Source organism: Chinchilla lanigera, unplaced genomic scaffold (genome assembly GCF_000276665.1).
Source record: "Chinchilla lanigera isolate Chin_1 unplaced genomic scaffold, ChiLan1.0 scaffold00074, whole genome shotgun sequence".
In the NCBI taxonomy this organism is placed as follows: Eukaryota; Metazoa; Chordata; class Mammalia; order Rodentia; family Chinchillidae; genus Chinchilla; species Chinchilla lanigera.
This window is the reverse complement of record NW_004955475.1, coordinates 7,140,155-7,156,365: the sequence shown is the minus strand read 5'-3', so window position 1 is coordinate 7,156,365 and position 16,211 is coordinate 7,140,155. Positions and strand designations below refer to the sequence as shown.

The window sequence follows — 16,211 nt, the reverse complement described above, 5'->3', positions numbered from 1 at the left end:
TATATATAATCTCCACACTCACTCACACATGAATGATGAGAAGAAGGAAATTAAATTCTATGAGTTCTCCTTCAAGGTGATCAAAAATGTCTATGCTAAATCCAAATCTTATGAAGATGGAAGTGTATTGCTAAATTATTTTCAGGGGGCAAGCTATATTAATACTTTCTTTCTTTTGTCCATTGTTTGAGTGAAGGAGTGGTACACACGGAATTTGCAAGTTAGCAATAAATTTGAGAGGGAACTGTGCAAGGAGGCAGAGAATGTGGAGATACTTTGGCAAAATACAAAAGTTTGATTTTCAAGCAATAGTTTAAGAGGGTAAACACTGGGGTTTCCCCAACACTGTGCTTGATTATAATTGATACTTTTCTAGTTATTAAAATCAGCTTCCAAATAGTGGTAATTTTCAATCTGAGCAAATTAAGAGCAATTTTGGGAGTTCCTATGCCTGTGAGAACTGTTACGTGTTAGACAGCATAAGTTACTCTGGTTAAAAGCCATTGGAAAGCAGTAAGAATAGCTTTCCCAGTTAAATTATTAGTGAGATCATTGTTGTAACATCCCCCCACAACATTTGTCTAACACTTCTTCATTTACCAAATATGTTCATATTAATCATGTCATCTGATCCTGCCTGTAATTCTATGAGGATATGTCTAAGTTGCAGGCAAAGAAATTGAGGCTCAGAGGAGCACACAGTACATACACTTACATAAAAAAACGGATTTTTAAGGTAGGTCTGTCTGACTCTAAAGGCAAGGCCTTTTATGCATCAAAAATTCTTGTATCTTGTGAGCATTTCTTGAAGTTCATTACCCTAAACTCTAATTCCTAGCACAGTATCTTGTACACAGCATATACCCAATAAATATCATAGGAATGAAATTGAAATGAAAACCAGTCACAGCTTATATCAGCTTGTCTTCATTGTGTTGCTGAAGCCCACTTATATCTGAGCATTCTACACAATAAACCGATTTGGAACTTACTATACCACTCTTCCCAATAAATTAATTTACAGCCTTAAGTCTAAATGATATCATCTGTTTTACAGAAGCCTGTCCTTTTGAAAAGGAGGTCACTGTACTCATGTCACAAGACTTGTTTATAATAAAAGATACTGAAATAAGATTCAGAATCAAATGTTATGAGGACTTTTATTACCATTAAATTTTACTTACATCAAAATAGGCTTGTAATTTGTACCAGAGATGGCAAGCCAAGGAGTTCTCTACCTGAGAGCTCTCATCTCTTACACAGAACTCACAGAAAGATAATATTGGAGAGTTGAGTGTATCAGAACCTTATCTTGGACTTGGAACATTTATATGGAGAAAACTTTTCATTTTTGGTACTTCTGTCACATTTTCTGACTTTTCTTCTGTGCTGCCCACTTTAGACCTGTGTCTTCCTGTCCCCAACTGAAGTCTACAATTGTAGAATTTTTTATAATAAGCAAGCAAAAACAAGGTTAATTTTTTTTTCAGATATTTCAGTCTCATTTGAAGTAGCTACCAGAAAAGCCACTCACAGGGGCTGTGATGGTTTTGAGAATTATACATTATTTAAGGTATTTCTGTTAATTTCAACTCAACCCTGGGTCAATTTGCTTGACATACATTGGCCTGTTTATATAATACTACTGGTCTGCGAGGAGGAGATGATATACCTATGTGCATAGGGACACACATATGGCCTTGCTCCAGAGTTATAAAACAAATTGGTGTCTTCAAATGTGCATATAAGCAGACAAGGTATTGAACACCTCACAGAAAGCCAGAGATGGACAATTGCTCTAAATTAGTCTTAAGAGGAGAGGGGAGAGGGCTAGATTCCACCCACTTGGATTTTCTAAGCTGATAATGAATAATCAGGTATGAGGCTATAGTTTTGGGCGTGCAAATAGGCTTGCCTTTTTGTGAGTTCCATCTCTAAATCAAAGTAGACTAATGAGTTTGCTTTTCTCATGTAAAATTAATCTTCTAGGAAGCAGCAGGCGGCAAGGAGGACCCTGGTATTGGGCAGATATAAACGTGAAGGGATGAGGAATTCAGAAAGGGGAAGCATAAGTGTACATCAACTAGTGTTAAACCATTCTGGAATGGTCACAATGCTCACAGTTGCCGCAGGCTTGGGGGACAAACAGCCTTATGACAGAGGTTCACCCTTGAAAGAGCTGTACCAAGCTACTGCACTACTGAAAAATGGATTTTGGAAATGATCGATAGATTTGTAAAACAAACAGAAAAAGGAAATGATAAAAGGGCTGCTCACCCTTGGGATATGTGTGATAAGAAATTGGCTCTGTTTGGCAGCTTAGTCACATGTTTCTAACAGAAGCAGCTTCTCATTCCAGGTTCCTGGCTCTACAACATAGACAGCAGTTTGCTGAGGGATATTCCTAGGTGTTCAGAGCCAGCCTGTGCCTGGGTCATCCTGCACCTGTGACTGTTCCAGATTTCTTAGTTCCCTCATCCTGGCTACCAGCAAACAGCATCAGGCCAATGCAATTATGCTCCTGGGAGAACCTTGCCTAGTAAAATCCAGCATCAATCATCCTCTGTTGGTTCCTGATCCCTGCTTCACACCTCCTACTCCTGTGTTGAGCCCCAGGGTCATGGGTGGTATGATTAAGGATATAGGCACCAGCTGAGTGATGGCTTTAATGGATATGAAAAAATTCAGCCTGCACTTGGAGCATGATTGTTCTCCTTGTAAATATCAATGGGGAAAATATGGCTTGCAGAGATAACTAAAGAATAGAGGTAGAAAAGGCAGGAGAGGGACAAGGAGAAAGAGGAAGAAATATATCATACCTCCCAGAGTCATTCCTGCTTCATAGCATTTCCGGAGACGACAAGATGGACAATTTTTCCTTCTGAATTTATCAATGGTGCAGTCATTTCTGCTGGCACACAAGTACTTCTGTTTTCCTGGGAAAATAAGTACAAGAATAGATGACCTGTTAACAAAACATACCGAGTGTTTCTAGGCAAAAAATGGTGTGATGATATATACTACCAGACAAGAGAAGTAGACAGACAATGGTCCTAAACACTTGATCACACACACTTGAACTACTAAAGCTAGATGGTTTAGCTCAGTGCTGTATTGTTTGGTTCTTATAGGTATTTTCCAAAGGTAAACAATTCAGGCTCTGCTGATAACTCCATTATTAGGACTATTCACTGGTTTTTATAACAAGAGCTTGTATCTTTACTAAAAGCCAGCAATGCTTGTGAGAAAATGATCGGCTGCGGAAATTGATTCCCCTTTAGTATTGTACAGCAGAGAGTTGGGCTCATCCAGTGTATCTGTCTGCTGACACTTGCAATCAGGCATGGAACCATACTTGAGTTAATAAGATGTGTCTTTTCCAGATCACTAGTGTCTTAGTTACTTTTCCTGTTGCTGAGACAAAATATCTGACACCCAAATTTGAGGAAAGGTTTACTTGGATCACAGTTCATAGATTAAATCCATAGCTGGCTAGCTCCAAGGCAGGGCAGCATGGCAGAGGGGAATCACAGAGGAGAAATAGTTCATGGTAAAGGAGGGCAGGCAAGCAACAAGCGATGATAGTAGCTTTTTTCTGCCCCTTTTATATGCTATCTAGGCTACCCTGATTAGGGTGGGCGCCAACCAATCAGTGGGCTAATTAATAATCACAGGTGCTTAATCCCAACATCACACATTCTCATCCAGGCACCTTTGAAAAAGCCCCACCTATGACTGTACCAGGCATTTCAGGGACAGCTAGCCACAACCCATAACAGCCAGTAGTGATAAAACTTCAGTAAGAGAATTTCCTGGGATTCCTAGTGATTTTTAAATTGCTAGTGACCATAAGCCCAAACCTGCATTTTATAAAAGAGATAAAGCAGAGATAAATCCCATTTTGTATGGTCAGTCACAGCAAACAAAAGGAAGTCCTCTGAGGCTAGCATAGTAACGAAGATCACTATCGTGTGTGTATACCTGAAGTCACCACAGATACACAGAGTAACATACATGCAAACCCATGAAAATGGGCACAAAATACTGAAATCTACACACCCACAGCAAGCTTCTAAAGCCTGTACAAAATCTGAAAATGTCTTCAAGAAAGACATGGGGTAGGTGATTAAAGTTTGAAGGCAAAGCATTCTAAGTGACTCAAGGATCTTTGTTCTTTGTCTATAAAGTATGTGGCCCTGTGAGTATCTTCTGTATATTCAGTTGGCAGAAAAGTGAGAAGGATCTGGGCCAGCTCCAAGGTGGTTCTAGAAGAATCCTATGCTATACAGCAGATGACTAAATGATTAACTCAGAAAAATAAACTGTTGTCCCAAACCCTTTCATCTCAGAATACAACCATTAAACTCTGCTCTTTGGCACTGTTGACTTTCAATGGCAAAATTTAATCAACAGCCTATAATCAAGGTCTCACAAAACTTTATTGTGAAATGACTGATGAAATATAAAATTCCTCTCTCATACTGAAGCAGATAAAATCATGTCCTAGAGCTGCAAACAGACCACTTATTTAGATGCTTTAAAACTGTCTCATTGTAACTACAAACTCTTGACTACTGCGAATGGTCACATAATGGCTGGCATGAAATACTCTACAGGTCAGCAGGTTCTGAAATTCTTGACTGCCTAATGGTATTCTGCATCTTTCTCCATGATCTTATTTCATCATAAATCTTAGGTATAATTCAAAGCTCCACCAGGAACTAATGCTGTGAGACACTTTTCAGAATTTTCCCCATTTTCTGTTGTCTTGTGTCATAGTCATAGTGCTCCCTGCAATATGAGTTAAGGTCTGATTAAAATTCTTTCAATCTAATCATTTTAGAAAATGCCATTTGGAGTAGAAGAAGTAAGGTAGGGGAGTTAATTAGTATCATCATATTATGCAAGTAAAGAAAGGGTTGAGTCATTATCTTCATTATTAACCGCAAGGAGACTGAAGAATGTAGAATTTGTCACACTTTATAGAGTAAGGATTAATGTAGGACCTCTGTAAAAATATTTAAAACCATTTCTTTGGGGTATGTAAGGGAAGACTTGAATTAAATGGTAAAATGCACCATGTTCCTGGATGAGAAGATACAATATTGCAAGGATTTTAGTTCTCCCCAAATGACATTGATACATTTAAAAAAACATAAACAAAATCTAGACAAAATAATCCCAAATATATCTGGATGAATAAAATGTATGATAATGCCAAGATATTTCTGGAAAAGAAGGACAGTAAAACTTTCCTTACCAAGCATTTAAAGTATTATTAAGCTGTAACGATTATATTTATGTCATAATGTCTCCAGTATAGGTCAACTGGTGGAAGATACCAGAAAAGCCAAAAACAGACAGAGCATATGCAACACATCATTCCAATTCAGTGAAGAAAGGATAAATTATTCACTAAATGGTGTCAGAATCACTGGTTAAACATTTGGTAATCTGTAGTTGAATTACTAGTTAATCTAATTTGCAGATGGATTATGTCAATGCAAAAAAACCCAAGAAGATATCATGGAGGTACTATTACAAAATATACAATAAAATTATAACTTTTTGAAGGCAGATAAAGGGTTTTTAAGGCATGATAATGAAGAGGACATAAATGAATGTTTTGACAGATTTCACTAGAAAATATTTCAAATTTAGTATGTTAAATAAAAATCATAATAAAATTTAAAGACAAACCACAAACTAGGAAAAATTATTGGTATGAAGTATTTAAAATCAATGATTAATGTTCTTGGTATATGAAGATCATATGACAGAACAATGGGAAAGAGATATAGCATCCAACTAGAAAACAAATAGAAGAAATAGAAATGACAAATATAAAAATTGTTCAATTTCCCCTAGAAATCATATAAATATAAATTAAATGTTGTTTTATTTTTGAAACTGGTAAAGATGAAATGCTAAATGTTGGTGAAGAGGTATTGCTGGTGGGAATATTCATTTTGAGACAGTAATTTTTCTATATATTTCAAGAAAATTAAAGATATGTAAAACTTTTATAGGAATGTTTTATAAGTAATATGATAAAAAAGTAGCTCACTGTAGAATTACTTACATAGAAAATTGGAGTCATTTACATGGTTAACATTAGGGAATAATTAAATTATTCCTTATTCTGGCAAGGGAGCATGGCAGTTACTGATGATGAATTCAATGCCTTTTTTTTTGTAGTTTAGAAATATGTTCACAATAATTACCCAATAGTATATTTGATTGGATCCAATTTTAATGTGTAAGGCCATATAACTCATCTAGCCAAGTTCTTAAAAATATTTTAATGAGAAATAACTGTACATATTTATGAGGCATTATGTAATGTTTTCATATACTATGAAAGAATAAATCAAGCGAATTAGTATATCTATCACTTTACTCAATTGTTTTTGTGGGGAGAATACTCAAAATCCACTCTTTTAGCTACTGTGAACTATAAAATACATTGTTATTAACTATGGTTACCATGTTGCACCGTAGATTATTAAAGCTTATCCATTCTGTCTAGCTAGAATTTCATATTCTTGGACAAACATATCACTCCTTACTCCATCAACTGTCCCTTAGTGCCTACTATTGTACTCTTTACTTCTATAAATGTGAACTATTTTCAGCTATGATATGGAAGGTGCCTAAGTGTTCATCATTGGATGAATGGAATAATACACAGCCTTCAATAGGAGGTTTTATCATTTATGATGCTGTGGAAGACCACTATGCTAGGCAAAACAGGCCAGAAATGCAAAGAAAAATACTGCACGATCTCAATTATATAAAAAAATCTCAAAACAGGGGCTGGGGATTTAGCTCAGTGGCAAAGCGCCTGCCTGGCAAGTGCAAGGTCGTGAGTTCAGTTCCCGGTACTGGAGAAAAACCAAAAAAATAAAAATAAATAAAAAAATAAATAAAAGAAAAAAAAATCTCAAAACAACTAATCAAGTTTTTTCATTCTTAGTAAATTCTCTTTACAAACAAAACATTGCATATAAGCCTTATAGATGAAACAGTTAAAATTAAACCTGATTTGTTGAAGAAGGCACAGGAAATTTAAAATGCTCCCACCAAAAGCCACTCTTTTTCTCCCTTCTCTGTGGGCAAAGCACTGCTTTATGCCTTACAGAAGCTCTGTAGGAGCCCTGTGCTTCATGGGATAGGCTAGAGACTTACTGATTTAGTCCATTTTCATACCATGTACTTCACAAATTTAGAAATTAATATTCAAAGAATATAGATACTTGCTTAAGGTCATACCATGTGTGCACATCAACACAGGGACAAGAACTTCAGTGTCCTCATTTCTAGTACTATTCTCATGTAAGATAATGAATGGAAGAATACCATACAAAGCATAAAGCATTTTATAGATTTGATCTATCATTATTATTATTTAAATAATAAACTCTTGCACACCACATCAGGCAAGAATCTCTACAGAGATCATATATTCCATCTCTCTCATTTTATAGATGGGGAGACCGCTATCCAGAAAGCAGAACAGATGTGTAAGATTGTACCAAGCATATAGCCCAGTTTGAATCCACACAGCCATGTTTTCTACTTGACAACCATAACTAAGTATTTTACTTGCCTCCTTCCCCTATATATCCTCAATCTACCCTCTGCTTCTTCCAAGTGACAAGGAGGAGTAATACTTGCCTGAGAAGAAAGATAGAGGAGAAACTGCTGTTTTTATTGGTACTCTTCAAGGTAGAGTACAGAGGTAACTACAGAGTTAGTTATAAGGTAACTACAGAGATGTTACCTTATTTGATTACTGCCTAAATACTTTTAGGTAGCTACTAACTGTATTGTAGAGATGCGACAAATTAAGACTCAGAGATGTTGGTGACTCACCTACTTTCACCAGCTAGTATGTGGCAGAAGCAGGGTTGGAAGCTAGGTCTGTATGATCCATGTGTGATGTTGATGTCAATGTTATGTCTCCTCTAAAATGGACACTGACCTTATGCTTCAAAGCTAGAGGTGAGGCATAATAGTATAAAGAGAACAGAGCAAGAAGTTGGAAGATCTGAGGACCACCCATTCTGCCTCAGTGAATCATTATGTGACCTTATGTATCTCTAATCTTTTAACCTTAGTTCTCCTCACCTGTAACAAGAAAAGAATGTGAAGTGCACCATGAGAACAGTAATGACCTAAGGAAGGTGGGTTAGAGAGTTTTCTATTCGTATGAGAATTTTTTTTCTGGGAGTCTCAGAGTATACCTGAGTGTCACTACATGAGCACTGAAGCCAGTTTGTCCTCCTATCCTGCTCTTCCAGGCTCAGCTCTCTTGACGCTAAGGATTCCCCCTCAAAAATAGGACATAAGACACAATCCTATGGAAAGGAGTAATTAAGTGGTCTTCGTTTCAGTGATCTCTGCTGCCAAGAATCAGCCTAGCCTCTGTTTAGTGTCATGCATCTTAGGGACATAACATTCTTTGGGATGGAGACAGCCTAGCACCTCTGGCCTCATCACCCAAGGGTGCTCTTCTTTGAAAAATTCTCTCAATAATTATTAAACTATAGTTACTTTTTTCTCCCAGGTTACTGCTCTTGGGTTCATAGCAAAAAGCAAGTCTTATATGCCTGAGGTGGCAGGATGTCTATGACCCCAAGTACTTTTTCTGACTGTCCTGTTTCTCCCATCCATTTAGAAAATAGGTGCCAGTTAATCCACTACCATAGATAGATCCTCAGCTGGGATTTTCAGCTGATGCTCTACAGACAGGCTTTTTGTGAGTGGTCATGATGCCACTGCCATCCTTGCTTATTTTGACACTATGGTTAGCTTAGTAAGAAGGGACAAGAATCAAATTCAGATTCCTGGGCTTATAGTACATTTGACAATGTGGCCCAAGCTCCTTACAATGGAACTGGCAGTCAGAAAAGCCGGTATCAAATTCCAGATCCACTATGTTGCATTTGATTGGGAATCTGGAGCCTGCTTCTTCCTCTAAAAAGTATGGATAAAAATAATGGCTTTGTCAGCTGCATAGAGCTGTTCAAAAGCAAATGATACAGAATGAATGTGAAAGTGAGATAGAAAAGGAAATAAGAAACATTAGAAGGGCTATGTGTAAAGTTACTGGGTCTGTCTTGTACTCTATTTCTACCAGTGTCCCTCTTTTAACAATATTGTTCCCTTCATTGACCTATCCTGGTGACAAATAGTTTGTCCTCTGCTCTCTATCCTCAACACACACACACACACACACACACACACACACACACACACACACACACACTTCTGCTTAAGCCGATCCTGTGATATTCAGCTCCAGATCACCTTTCCTAGCTAATGTAGTTTGCACAGCTTTCTTCAAGAAGACAGGAAGTAGATGGTAAAGTTGGTAAGTTAGACAGTAGATAGACTCTGACTAGTATTGAAGGTCATGCTCAGTAGCTTAAACCTGACCACTCTGAAGTATGTGGATCTGTTAGTAGTAACTCAATCGTAGAAGATGCTCTATCATTATCCTCTAAAGGCTAAAGTATCTTTGAGTGTGTGTATCCACCATACTCTAAGAGCAGTATGGAGGAACCAGTAGTGAATAGTATAGTCAAAGGCCTTGTCCTCAAGTTAGGTGGTCTTTCAGCAGATATAACCAAACAATAAATGAGTGGAAATGAATGGTAAATAATAAATTAGATCTTTGCAAATGCAGATATATACAATGAAGGCACTAAAAACAGGGTGATGTGACTGAGAGGGTGCTAATTCAAGTAAAGTGTTAGGAGGAAAGATATTGAGATGACATCAGCATAATATGAGAAGCCAGACATGCAGAGTAAGGCAGGAAGGAAACATTTACAATAGAATAAACAGCACTTGAAAAGGGTGAAATTGAGGAATAAATTTAGTGTGCTCTCAGAATAGCAAGGTGTCCGGTGCTTAGCATATGATGAAGGAGCAGGGGAGGTGGGCGTAAAAGTTGGCTAGAGTGGGGTCTCAAGATGGCAAACTAGCAAACCATTCCAGCATATTCATCCAAACCAACAGATAGTATAGAAGAAAACTCCCTGACTTTTTTATATCTTCAGGACACTACAACCTCTTCTTACCAGGGAGGCAGTGGGCACCCTCCTTAGGAGTCAGGGGCCTAGGAGAATGGGACTGTGACAAAGACAAACTAAAATCATAAGGTTGGTGGATATTCTCTGGCACTTATCTCACAGGAGATTGGACTCCACGTTGGGAAAGTCTTGGGGGAACAGCTGGAGGGCATAAAACCTTGCCAGAAGTAAGCCCATTTAGCTAGTTGGAGAGAAATGCCAAAAAGAGGGCAAGAAACAAAAAGCAATGGTGATTTAAACATTGTTCAACCACATAAAGTTTTGCAGTGCGAGGGAGTTAGAGCCTGGGTGCACTCTGCAGAGACCAGCAGAAGGATAGGTGCCTGTGACCTCTCATCCCAGTGTAGATCTTGTGTGCCCAATTGCCTCTGTTCTGCTAGGCAGCTTTCAGAGTAAATGTGGCAATGTGCAGACACTGAGCAGCAAGCCTCCAACAGCACAGTTTGGTGAATTCCAGAACTTTGGCCCATAATCTGGAGCTGCTCACAGGACACACCAGTGAGCGTTTTGGTGGATAACTGAAAATTTTCTAGCACCCTCATTTTTAGGTATAGAAAAAAATATGATGTGGCGTGTAATCCAGTCTTGCCTTTGAAAAAACATGCCTGAGAACTCCTCTAACAAGGACAGAGAGGTGGAACTCAACCTACAGACTGCCCTAATTGGTTTCTCCTACTTGGACAGAAGCTGAAAAGGAGAAATATGGACTAAAAAAGATTTTCATATCATTCCTTTTATCAGGTATTGTTCAACAATAAAAGTCTGGGGACAATAATTGTTCCTAATATAAATACTACCACAGAGGTGTGTGTGTGTGTGTGTGTGTGTGTGTGTGTGTGTGTGTGTGTGCTTACGTTAGTGTTATTGCTTTTGCTCCTGTGGTGTTTTACATTGTTTTGTCATGGTTTCTTACATCAAACATCATTTCACAGGGTTTTCTGTGTTTCTGTTAGTTCACTAATTGTGCTCAGTCTCCCTAAATCTTCTCTTACTTTGCACATAGATTCCTTTCCCTTCTCTTCTTTGTTTCTGTCTCCTCTTCTACAGTCCCAAATGTCTTCATTCTCTTTCTTTTCTTGCATATAAATATTACCATTAAAGCCTATTTTTTCTTGTTTTGTTTGTGTCTTATTTTCCTAGCCCATTCTGCATTATTACTCTTCCTTTCTTTTCCTGGGTTAGTGAGATAGGAAAGAATTTTTTAAAATGTTTTAAATTATATTTTGACATGTGGTTGGTTCTCCAGATGTTGATATTACAGTAGCTCTTTTCTATGTGTGGTACTGGGGATTGAGCTCATGGCCTTTGTGCTAAGCTGCAAGAGGTAGTCCTTTCATTAATTTTTAATTTTGAGACAGGGTCTCATTAAGTGACTAAATTGCCCAGGGTTCGAACTTGCAATCTTCCTGGCTCAGACTCCCAGCGTGCTGAGATATAGGCATGTGTCTCATGTTAGGACATATTACTTGTAGTTACTGTCTCCTCCAAAGGCAGTGTTATGTTTGTTTTGTTTTTTTTTGTTTTTTTGGTTTTTCTCTGGTACCGGGAACCGAACTCATGACCTTGCGCTTGCCAGGCAGGCGCTTTTGCCGCTGAGCTAAATCCCCAGCCCCCCAAGGCAGTGTTATGGATTAAACCTAGTACTTTGAATAGTTCGGTGGATGCTTTCATGTTGAGACGCAGTAACAGTTTAGGGCATAACAGAAACCGAAAACCACATGTAAAAAGACCCCAATTCAATAGTGATGAGATATCTATCACAATTGATCTGTAAACTTCAACATGAAAACACGAGACTCAAGAAAATAAAGCAATAAGACGACTCCCCAAATCCATAACTTCCCAAAACTGATCTCACAGATACTGAAGTAGATGAAATACCAAAGATTTTAAAAACTGTCAAAATGATCAATGAGATTAAAGTAAGTACAAATAAGCACCTGAATAAATTAATCATTAAAATGACTGATCAGCTCAAAGAAGATAAAAATAAACAGCTGAATGTATTAAAGAAAATGATATAGGTTATGAAAGACCATTTTAGTAAAGAGATAAAGGTTGTGATATTTCCAGATAGAAATATCAGGGCTTGAAAGCAAAATATTCAGACATTAATAAAGAAAAATAGAATAAGAATTAACAAAAAGCTTATTCATGAACTCTTGAATTTGTTCTAAAGAACAAATTTAACTCACTGACTTCAAGGAAGGTGAGGAATTTCAGACTAATGGCACAGAAAATTTACTCACAGAAATTATAGCACAAAATTCCCAAATCTAGGTAATGAGATGTGTATTCAGGAATAGGAAACATTTAAAACTCCACAACATGATTCATAGATCTGTTTAAAAATGAACAAAGTGGAAAGATACAAAATCAACATGCAAAAATCAATAATTTTCCTACACACCAATAACGAACACATAAAGAAAGAAATCAGGAAAAAATTCCATTCACAAAAATTTCAAAAAGTACACAGGAATAAACATAACTAAGTAAATATAAGACTTCTACTTTGAAAATTACAGAACACTGGAGAATGAAACTGAATAAGATATTAGAAGATAAAAAGACCTCCCTTGTTCATATATCAGAACTAATATTTTTAAATGGTCATAATACCAAAAAAATCTACATATTCAATGCAATCCATTAAGCTACCAAGAACACCCTTTACAGAACTAAAAAAAAAATCGTAAAATTCATATGGATGCACAAAATCCCAGAACAGCCAAAGCAGTTTTGAGTAAAAGACAATGCTGGAGGCATCACAGTATCCAATGTCAAGATAGTCTACAAAGCTGTAGTAACAAAAACAATGGTACTGGCACAAAACATATATATAGATCAGTGAACTAGAAGGGAAGATACAGAATCAAATATATATACTTACAACCATCTAATTTTTGAGAAAAGGGGACTGTGGTGGATTGGATTGACAACTGGTGGTCAACTTGTAACACTCAGCTAAACTGAATCAGTGTGATGCTGGGTATGGAGGGCCCACCTGAGGATTGTTGCCAACAATATAAAAAGGAGAACTGGGGAAGAAGAGGTGGTGCTGTTGGTTCTCCTGGAGAGGCTTGTCACGCTGATTTTCCTGATATGTACTTGGCTGTTATCATCAGATGAGCTCGGGACCTCATTGTCGCTGAGGATGGCTGCAGTTCACTTCAGGGGAGCCTTGTCCTTACTTTGAGCATCGCTTCCTGGCTCCAGTGCAGATCCCTCACCCTGCTGGCACAGATTCTTCATCCCTGGTGCAGACTTTCTACCTTCCACCGCTGACCTTTGGTCTTTCCCAATGCAGGTCCTTGATACAGACTTGCATGACACATTATCATAGGCTCTAGGCCTCCAGCTTGACTCATGGTGGACATTACCATGGGCCATAGGCTGTTAGCTGGACTCGTGCAGGACATTCCTGTGGGATCCAGACCCTGAGTTCACTTCTTCGGATCTCGTGTGGATAGATCTTCCGCACTCTTTTGCACTTGACTATTTGGGTGCATATCATAAAATAATTCTATAAATTATGTGTCCTGTGTCAAATTCTTTCCCTTGCAAACCCTGACTACAACAGGGTCAAAATATATGCTGGAGAAAAGACAGCTTCTTTAACACATGGTGCTAGATACACTAAATATCCACATGTAGATCTTTATCTCTCTTTCTTATAATAAAATCAATACAAAATGAACCAAACAGCTATGAAAAAGCTTTTGAAAATTTCCAAGACTGGAAATCTTGAAATTCCTAGAAGAAAATATAAGGGAAACACTTGAAACCATAAGTAGAGGGAAGGACCTCCTGAATAGGAACCCACAGCACAAGAAATAATAGCAAGTATCAACAAATGGAAATACATCAAATTAAGAAGTTTCTGCACAGAAAAGCACACAGTCAAAGAGACAACCTACAGAATCAGAGAAAATCTTTGCTAGTCACTCTTCTGATCAAAGTTTTATATCTAGAATAAAGAACTCAAAAAGCTTAACACCAAGAAAACAAATGGCCCAGACAATATAAGGGCAAATGAATTGAACAGACATTTTCCAAAAGAAGTACAAATGATCAATAAGTATACAAAAAAAAAATGTTCAACATCTTTAGCCATTAGGGAAATGTAAATCAAAAATACTTTGAGATTCCATCCTAATCCAGTTAGAATGGTTAACATCAAGAATATAAAAAGCAATGAATACTGTGAGGATGTGTAGAGAAAGGAACCCTCCTACACTCTTGGTGGGAAGGTAATTGAATACATCCACTGTGAAAGTCAGTATGGAGAATCTTCAGGAAAAAAAAATCAAAAATGTCATTTGATCCAACTATTCCACATTTTTGGTATTTTCTTGAAAGAATTAAGGATAGCATACCATAATTATGCATGCAAATACTTGTTTATCATGTCACAATTCACAGCAGCTAAGCTGTGGAAGCAGCCTATGTGCTTGTGAACATATGAAAGGACAAATAACATGTAGCATATATACACAGTGGAGTATTGGTCAGCCATAAAGAAGAGTGAAATCATGTCATTTGCAGGAAAATGGTGGAACTGGAGACTATCATGTTAAGCAAAGTAAGCCAGTCTCAGAATTAAAAAACAAATGTATTATATGACCAATTCAAAGATAAAGAAAAAATAAAGGACATATGAGAGAAAACTAGAAGGCAGACTTTTAGAGATGGGGAAAGTGATCAAAGGGAAGGAGGAGGAAAGGGTGAAGAGGGTGACAGGGATGAAATTAATCAAAATATGTTATTTGCATGTATAAGTATACCAAAATGAATGTCATTATTCTGTATCACTAATGTTCACTTTTTTGAAAAGTTGATTAGATGTCAGGATCATGTTGTGCATAATAGTAGTTCTCAATGTTGGCTGTAAATAAGAATCACCAGGGGGGCATTTACAGCATATTAATGCCTGATCTCTCTCTCTCTCTCATGGGCTCTGATTTAATTGATTACAGGGTAAAAAGTAAGTAATGTGAATTTTCAAAAGCTTTTCCATAGCTGAGTATAGTGTTGCACGCCTGTAATTCCAGCATTTGGGAAGCTGAGGTATGAGGATTATGAGTTTCAGACCAGCCTGGGCTCCATAGTGAATTCAGCACCAGCTCGAACTATATAGTGAGACCCTGCCTCAAAAATCTAGGGATAAAACCTTCTTTCTTTATTGCTTCTCACATTTAGCTTCGGTCAACAGTTGCTGGTGTTGGATGTTGCAAGTGAGTCAACTCCTCATTCTGTTTTGCAGCTGACATTAGATTAATAACAGGATCAATATTTGACACTGGGAGTACAGCTGACAGTTTACAGCCCACCCTATCCTTTTCTTCTCTGGAGACCAGTGAGGTTCTGTCCTATTAGGTAAGGAGTACGGGGAACACAAAAGTGATGATGTTCTTTGGCTGGGATTTGGATAGGCAAACTGGGAGAATTAGAGGATCCAACTTCACCAAGGAAAACACTATGAGGAACAGGTCATCATACATCTGCCAAGATCATCTGACATTAGGTCAGGTCCAAGTTTCATGTTCTCAAGCTGCCTTCCCTTAGATTCTGCCCAGTGTTGTGTTGCAGTTGGCTTGTATTAACTTGTAAAAATTATTCGCAATATCTCTTCTCAAATGTGTTTGAAATTGGTGGTGATAAGAATACCTACAACTACAGAAATGAGCAAACACTACAAACCCGCACCCCATCTCTGGAAGAAAGTAAGTTTATGGGTACACGACTGGTTTTGCCCTTGTAACTTTACTGCTTCTAGTTGGATCAGATTCCCTTGGTCTTTTCTGCCTACATATTCATCAAGGAACACCTTTGGAGTTTGGTAATATGGTTGGAGTCATGGCTTATGTTGACTCAATTGCATTCAAAAAATATATTTCCTTCATATACTTTACCAAATAGATATATATGTTCCTGAACAGTAGTGTACAAATCATACTTCTTTAAGTTGAATTCTCATTTAAATGTACAGTGGGGACTGATCATTTAAAGATACTCTATTGAACACTTCTATAAGGCCAAAATAATAATTCTTTTGTAAAATGAACAATAGCTATTTATTTATCAAATTTGTCAAAAACAAACTTTGCA

The 16,211-nt window shown here is 37.4% G+C and overlaps 1 protein-coding gene across 1 annotated transcript in view; it reads right to left on the bottom strand.

The window, feature by feature from the left end:
* The window catches only part of Ar (androgen receptor), a 178,514-nt gene that overhangs the window by 36,108 nt on the left and 126,195 nt on the right, over positions 1 to 16,211 (bottom strand). The window contains exon 3 of the mRNA XM_005401581.1: positions 2,820 to 2,936. Within this exon, the coding sequence (XP_005401638.1) occupies positions 2,820 to 2,936 (117 nt within the window). The remainder of the gene's footprint in view (positions 1 to 2,819; positions 2,937 to 16,211) is intronic.